The following is an 8,420-nucleotide window of genomic DNA, read 5'->3' as shown; positions in this document are numbered from 1 at the left end:
ATGTGGTCTCAGGGTGGCCTCGAACTCACAGTGATCCTCCTACCTCTGCCTCCTGAGTGCTGGGATTAAAGGCGTGCGCCACTACGCCTGGCTCTAGAACTACTTTTTAATAAACTGAAGAGACAAACAACAGTGCTTAAGACAACTATTTTATGATATTTTAGATTATTGTTAATAAGATGTGTTATTGGCATTGTGCTCATAGATTTTTAAATAATCTTAAATTTTTTTTTAATATTTTTTAAATTATTTATTTATTTATTTATTTATTTATTTATTTATTTATTTATTTATTTATTTGAGAGCGACAGACACAGAGAGAAAGACAGATAGAGGAAGAGAGAGAGAATGGGCACTCCAGGGCTTCCAGCCTCTGCAAACGAACTCCAGACGCGTGCGCCCCCTTGTGCATCTGGCTAACGTGGGACCTGGGGAACCGAGCCTCGAACCGGGGTCCTTAGGCTTCATAGGCAAGCGCTTAACCACTAAGCCATCTCTCCAGCCCAATCTTAAATTTTAAACACAAAATATTTGTGGATTTAAAAGATAAGGAACCTATAGATTGGGTATTTCACTGGCAGCTTTAACAGTGATATTTATTTTAAACCCTTCTTTAGTTTCCTGGGAAACTTGGGCTAGCTGTAATGTCACTGTTACCTTAATGTATAAGACTGTGCAATCATACTCTCATACTTCTTGTACCTCAATTAGTAGGATGCACATAGGGAGAAATTTATAAGGGACCCAGGAGCATGGAGGTGGACTGTGATTTACCAACTCATTGACAAGGCTCTAGATGACAGCGTGGTTGGGGAAATTGAGGCCATAGGGTAACACCTGAGTACACATTCATTTACATTAATTTGGGGTGTAGAGATGAGGAGCACTGATCCAGTGATCCCATTCCAGCCAGTGGAAGCTGACTTTTTAAGGGTGGAGGGAATACTTGTTATTTACAAATCCATCATGTTCTTGGGAAGGACACAGGAACTGAGGTGCAATGCTGCATGCATGCTGGGCATTCCACAAGGGAAGAGAAAATTCCCTTTTCATTAACTCCTGTCCTTTTGGAAGTTTAGCCTTCTGAAAACTCTTGTGAATGCCATTGAAATAGAGTATCAAAGGACTGGAGAGATTGTTCAGTGGTTAAAGACAGTTGTTTAGAAAGCCTGATGGCCCAGGTTTGATACCCCAGTTCCCATGCATAACAAGATGCACAAAGTGCCACATGCATCTGATGTTTGGATATAGCAGCAATGGGCCCTGATGTACCTATTCTCTCCCTGCGTTTCTCTTGCAAATAAATAAAAGATAAAAAAAGAAAGAGTAGCAACATGGCAATGTCCAAGGATGAAATGCCATGCCACTGGAGCTCAATAATCTTATTACCTTTCTACTGCTACACATATGAAACAGAGGCATAGGACTCTGCCTTTCTTGCGATTGCAGAGTCTTTGCTGAATACAGTCCAGACTTTAAATATAAGAGAAGGCTTTAGCCAACTGTCGTGGTATACACCTTTAATCCTAGCACTCAGGAGGCAGAAGTAGGAGAATTGCCATGAGTTTAAAGCCACCCTGAGACTACATAGTAAATTCCAGGTCAGCCTGGGCTAAAAAAAAAAAAAAAAAGAAAAAAAAAAAGAAAGAAGGCTTTGAGGAACCTGTTTCTGAAGAAGGAAAGTAGTTAGTTGGGCATTTGGAGATCCAGATATCCACATAACAGGAGAGATAGCAGTGATCTAAGTGAAGGTGATGACAGTAAACCAAGTGGCTTTGGCTAGTTGATATGGCACCTGGTTTGTCCAGGGTCTGTATGTGCCAGGGACCTGCACAAATACAAGAGAACAGGCACAATTCATTTGTTTCCTACCCACTTGCCTGAACAACGCTTACAAAACTTCTCAATTGGGCTAGAGAGGTTGCTTAGTGGTTAAGGCATTTGCTTGCAAAGCCAAAGGACCTTGATTGGCTTCCACAGGGCCCACATAAGCCAGATGCACAAGGTGATGCATGCATCTGGAGTTCATTTGCAATGGCTGGAGGCCCTGACACACCCATTCTCTCTCTCTCTTTCTCTCTGTTTCTCTCTCTCCCTCTTTCTCTCTCAAATAAATAAATTTTAAAAAAAATCTCAATAGAAACTGTCAGCTAAAATCAGCCCTAAAATTAACTCAAGATAACACCAATCATTTATTGAGCACTTACTAATGTACTATTTATTACATTATAAACACTTTTTTAAATTTGTATTGACAACTTCTACACTTACAGACAATAAACCATGATATTTGCCACCTCCACTTCCCCTCTCACAACTCTGCTCTCCATAATATCCCTTCACTCTCTCTATTAGTGTCTCTTTCATTTTGATATCATCTTTTCTTCCTATTATGAGGGTCTTGTGAAGGTATTGCTAGGCACTGTGATGCCACTGATATCGAGGCCAATTTCTGTCTGGACAGTTGCATTGTAAAGTGTGGTACCCTTCCTTTGGCTCTTACATTCTTTCCACCACCTCTTCTGCAATAGACCCTGAGCCTTGGAGGATGTGATAGAGATGTTTCAGTGCTGGACAATCCTCCATCACTTCTCAGAACTATGTTGCCTTTTGGGCCACCTGAAAAGAGAAGCCTCTCTAATCAAAAGTGAGAGTAGCATTGATATATGAATATGAATCTTAAGTGTAGTGCTTTCAGGGAAGTTTGGTGAGAGTAATATATAAATTTGTCCAGACAAAAGCAGGTTTTATACCCCTAATGCTCATGACCTCCCCTGTCATAGGCTTTTGATTAGGTTTTCAGTACCAGGCATGTATTCTCTCCCATAGAGCGGGACTTCAGTCCAATTAGAGAGCAGTTGGTTTCCAAAAGAGCAGACATGCCACTATTGCACTTGTTAGGTCCTTTGGCCTGTCTGGCCAAACTTGAGGCTTCCAGTATCCACTGTTTTAATCCTCAGTAGTCTTATGTTATAGTTATTAGCACTATTTTTAGAAAAGGACATTGAGGCTCACAGAAAATATATCAAAAGACATCCAGAAAAAGGGTGGAGATGTGGCATAGCATGTTCAAGACCCTGGATTCTATCCCCTGTAGTGAAAAAGAAAAGACATGAAGTCAGCACCTGGTAAAGTTAATATTTGATTCTAAGTCTTTTGACTTTAAAGAAAATTCTTATCTCATTCAAAATACAAAATTAAATAATTCTATACTTTAAAATTCAGAAAATTATTTTTGTGTGTACTATATGCATTGGAGAACAGTTATATTATTAATTTATTGTAAAAAGTGATCACTTAAGAAAACTGTCATGTCATATCATTATACAAATGCAGATTTGGAGCAAAATCCAATATTAGATGTTATGCCTTCCATCATTTTATAACCAGTATCAAGATATCACAAAATAATTTAATCTGTTAAGCAACTAGTGGGGACAGCCACTTTAAAATTTTTTACCATCCCTGCCTGTCTTCCTTCTACCAACTTCAAGAGTTGCTTAATATCACTTCCTCATTTGTCCATTTCCTTTTCAACTCAGTCTCTCTTTTTCATTCAGGTTTCCATTTGACCCATTCAGTTTTACCACCATTTCCACAAATATCATTACAAGACTCTAATTGCATGAATATTTTTGTTTGCTGAGAGGTCTGCTAAAAGCTTCATGTCTGTGACAGTGATTAAGAGTTTTCATCCAAACTGCAGTGCTGACACCCAGTGGCCATGGTTTGGAAGGAAGGCTTTACAGAGCTTTGAACTTCTGCTCCTCTTGGTAAAGGACGAGAGCAAACTATTTAAATCGAGCATCACAGGACAAAGTCTCACATTCAAACACCTTAGTAGATATATCCATGTGAATTTGTATATGATTCATGTAACTTTCCTTCTCTGCTGAATGTGCAGGCTTAAAACTCTCCAGGAGAACTGGCACTTTCAACAAAGAAGTTCTTTAATATCTTGATGTCCCAAAATATTTTTAGAAGTTTGCATTCCAGTTCACACTTAACACACCCTCAGATTTGGGGCCATAGTTCACAGCAGACCCAAGTCAAACTTTCTCAAGTTATCCCACACTCCCACCTTCCAGTACTCTTGCCAAAAGGCCTACACATATACCTGCCCCACCCTAAAAATGAACTCAACCCAAAACTTTAGCAGGCTGTTTGGTGAGGAACTGATCTTTCCTTTCAGACCTTGACATCACATGCTTCCTGAAGTAGGGTGGGGTTGCTTAGGACCCAAGCCAGGAAGGGTCTGAGATGACTCACACATCTTGTGTGAATGAATCTGACATTTATTTCTGGACCATTTCCACAATCCCTGGACACCAGAATATTCCATAGTCAGACCAGGATACTTGTAAGTTTAGTTATCTTCCTTTAAAGCCTCATATTATCTGTACACACTTGGTTTATACAGCTTTCTGCTGTACTTAGTAATGAATCCAGATCCCTTTCGATGGTCTCTAGTTGGCCTCAATTCCTGCCATTCTCTACAATGCTCACTATGTAGAGTCCAGCTACACTGATCCTTCTGTAGAGCACACTTCTTCCTTATTCTCTTTTCTAGGCCTTTCATATATTAGCCCATCTATTTAGGCTTTTCTCTCTAATCTTCAACTGTACAACTTCTTATAGGCCTCTGCTCAAATGTCACTTCTTCAAAGATAACTTCTCTGACAACCCCATTGAAAAAGATGATTCATTACTTTTCTCTATCATAACAACTATTTCACTAGCCATAATTTGCAACTATTGACTGCTTGCTTACTTATCTTATAGATAAGAACACATGTTCCATAAAAGTAGAAGCTGTAGGCTGTAGAGATGGCTTAGAGGTTAAGGCACTTGCCTGCAAACCCTAAGGACCCAGGTTCTATTACCCACGACCCACGTAAGCCATATACACAAGGTGGCACATGCATCTGGACTTTGTTTGTCATGGCTAGAGGCTCTGATCTGTCTCATTCTCTCTCTCTCCCACTCTCTCAAATAAATAAATAAAATTTTAAAAGTAGGGGATATGTTTATCTTAATCACATTTTTATTCCTATCCCTTAGTAATTGAATATTTGCTAAATGAACTTCTACACACTACACTATTTTCTCTGTCATAACATACTTCATTGCATATGTGCCCAGTCTTCTTACTTCTCACCCAAGTCCCAACTCAAGAATTGCTTTCTCAGTGAGGCTTTCCAATATTCCGCCTGCTTCCCTTTTTAAAATTCTGAGTGGCAAACCATTCCTTCTTTGGAGTCCTGAGAGCCCTCTTGCTTAACCTCTTCAAAGAACTCATCATACTGTACCATCATTATGTAATTGTTTATCCACTCTACATTATTAAGAGCTCCTAGAGGAGTCTACATACCTCTTGCAGTCAGGTTTGCATTGCTGGCAAAAAATATCTGACCAAGAGCAGCTTGTGGGGAAAAAGGGTTTATTTCCGCTTACAGACTTGAGGGGAAGATCCATGATGGCAAGAGGAAATGATGGCATGAGCAGAGGGTGGACATCACCTCCTAGCCAACATCACATGGACAACAGCAACAGGAGAGTGTGCCAAACACTGGCAAGAGGAAGTTGGCAATAGCACTCCTTAGACCACCCCCAACAATACACTGCCTCTGGGAGGCTTTAATTCCCAAATTACCATCAGCTGGTGACCTAGCATTCCGAACACAAATTTATGGGGGACTCCTGAATCAAACCTTCAGTTTTAAACAAGTCCATGCCTGCTGTTCTATAACAAAAGTTCCAAAAGACCAAAATCCATATGGTCAGATTCATTTCACCCCACATTCTGGTACAATTTCTGTAGTAGGCAGCTTTAGATTCCCTGAGATGAACTTTCAAACCAGGCACAGTTATGGAGGAAGAGATATTTATTGAAGCTTAAAGATCCAGGAGAAGTTTTATAATGACAGAAGCTAGTGTGTTTTCACAGGTCCAAGCAGGGAGAAAAGCCAAAAGCCAAAAGCACACTTCAGAAGGAACTCAGGCACTTTGCATATCTTTAAATTGGAATTTCAAACCCACCACAACACCTTAAAATCCATGTAGTAAAACATCTGCCAGCCAGGTGACTGTAGATCTAAACTATAAACTAATAAAACACTGACTATATTGGGGGGGGGCATCTATTCAAACTACCATAATACCAAAATCCCAGAATAGTGCAGTTACAGGTTTGAGAAGTTATCCACAGATGTTAGAGTCAAGCAGTCTTGAGCTCAAATCCCTTCTTTACCACCCACTGTCTATAGAGCTAATCTTTTTGTACCTTGTTTTTCTTATCTTTAAATTTAAGCTTAATGTCCTATGACAGTAAAGTATAGCTGCTTTCATTAAGGATTAAACATAATAACAGAAGGTCACAAAGTCAGGTACACAAGACTTTCAGGTGTTAATTTGTTTCTGTCTATTCCTACATACACAGTATCTAACTCAGTGTCTTGTACTATGCCTTCTAAGAGAGAAAACATCACATAAACAGCACCCACACAAGAATGTAGCTGGGTAATTTTGATTGGTTTTCGGAGATAAAACTGGTAATAGCACTTTCTATGACATATAGGGACCAACACATTATTCACTGTGGCCTGGGAAAAATTGCTCAATAGGCCCCAAAGCAATATGTTCTTAAATTGGAGCCCTAAGGGGGAATAGGTTTAGAGCCAGCTTTTCTCAGGCTTGCCATCCTTCAACTTGCCATCCTTTGAAAACTATGCTTGAGGAAACAATCCAACCTCCAGGCAATGAGGACTGATAGTCAACCCACCCAGACTTTCGTTACCTATACTCTTCTTCCTTTCTTCTGCAAAGTAGTATGGTAACATGAGACCTCACCTCTCAGAAATCTTACTGTATTGTGCAGGGTCTTTGCTAGCTTTACATTGGTATCTCCTTTCGTGAGGTTCTCCCTGGTTTGCCCATGCAGGTCAGCTTGTAATGAGGTTTTAGGGTTCAAGAAGAGTTCTTGAACTCCAATCCCCAGAATTTTTTCTCTGTTTTAACAACAACTTGAAGTAAACAACTCAGAGGGATATATTATAAACTATTATATTTATTCAGAGGAGTTCGGAAGAGTCTGTGAATCAAGGCTGGATACACCCTTGAGGCCTGAGAGTCCATGCAGGAAACTGAGCGTGGGTATGGAGGCAAATGTGAAAGGAGGTTTTCAGAGAAATTTTTAAAATGGCCAGAGCTTAAAAAAAAAAAAGAATAGAATAATAAGGGGCTGGAGAGATAGCTTAGCGGGTAAGCACTTGCCTTTGAAGCCTAAGGACCCTGGTTCAAGCTCGATTCCCCAGGACCCACGTTAGCCAGATGCACCAAGGGGCACACGCATCTGAAATTCGTTTGCAGTGGCTGGAGGCCCTGGCACACCCGTTCTCTCTCCCTCCCTCTCTCTCTCTCTCTCTCTCTCTCTCTCTCTCTCTCTCTCTCTCTCTCTCCCCCCCTCTTTCTCTCTCTCTGTTGCTCTCAAATAAATAAATAAAATAAACCAAAAAAAGATAATAAAAGAGTAGAAAAAAAATATCTCTTGTAGCCTGACTGCCAGAGTTGAGGGGTATTGTCTTATTGGTACTAGGACCCCCAAGGTTCAGGCAAAGATAGATGAGCAACCAAGAAGGGAAAGTAGAGGAAGCTCTCCCCCTCCCAAATCATGTATTTCTAATTTGATTGTGGTGGGCTTTACCCTCTGGTTCAAGTGGAGCCAGGAGAGAGCTGAGGGGGCTGGCTCAGAGAAAGGCCAGCACACCTGAGTAGGTGACAAGCGAGAGCTGATTGTATGAGACTCGACCAGATGCTGAACTCCAGTTCTGCTGCAGCATGCATGTGACATCTCTTTGGGTTCCCTCTTTGGGCCCTGTCCTAGCTTACTACCTAAAAAGAACCACCTTGCTCCCTCAAGCTGAATGTTGGTACAATTTCAGCTTGTAAAGCAAGGGACATCCTTGCTATCGTGACTTCATGTCCTTGCCATTGGCTTTTTCTAGCTGTTCCTTGAATAAGGTGTAAGGTAGGGTCATCAGTAGGGTCAATGGAGGGCCACCCTGCTTTTGTCATTTGTACCTTGTGTTCCCTAACAAATATCAGTTCACAGAGAAAAATTTTAAGCATTATGAGAAGGGCCATCTTGAAAAGCTTGCTATTCAGCAACAGACTCCAAACTAAGCTCAAAGGACACCACCCTGACCCCTTCTTTTCATTCAGGAAACCACACCCTAGCTCAACAAACACCAAGACTGAGGCAAGAAATAAAAGAAAGGCAGACAGACACAGACTGTTGCTTCCTGTAGGAATTCTGTCCTGGGTCAAAGCAGGTCTCCTAACTAGGGCCCTTGGCATGAAAACAAACAGAAAGAGCAGATGAGATGAGGGAGCACGCCTTTCCCACTCTCTAGTGCTAGGAG

At 40.9% G+C, this 8,420-nt stretch overlaps 1 protein-coding gene across 1 annotated transcript; it reads right to left on the bottom strand.

Annotated features, from left to right (window-relative positions):
* Positions 1 to 653: 653 nt before the first annotated feature.
* Positions 654 to 8,142, bottom strand: Bmp15 (bone morphogenetic protein 15). The gene is given in 8 exon segments (XM_045139867.1): positions 654 to 702; positions 704 to 1,126; positions 1,335 to 1,399; positions 1,401 to 1,506; positions 1,648 to 1,828; positions 6,850 to 7,007; positions 7,933 to 7,997; positions 7,999 to 8,142. Coding segments are annotated over 8 exon segments (1,191 nt in total).
* Positions 8,143 to 8,420: the final 278 nt, after the last annotated feature.

Source organism: Jaculus jaculus, chromosome X (genome assembly GCF_020740685.1).
Source record: "Jaculus jaculus isolate mJacJac1 chromosome X, mJacJac1.mat.Y.cur, whole genome shotgun sequence".
Lineage (NCBI taxonomy): Eukaryota > Metazoa > Chordata > Mammalia > Rodentia > Dipodidae > Jaculus > Jaculus jaculus.
The sequence above is the reverse complement of the archived record's forward strand: the minus strand, read 5'-3'. Positions and strand labels throughout refer to the sequence as shown.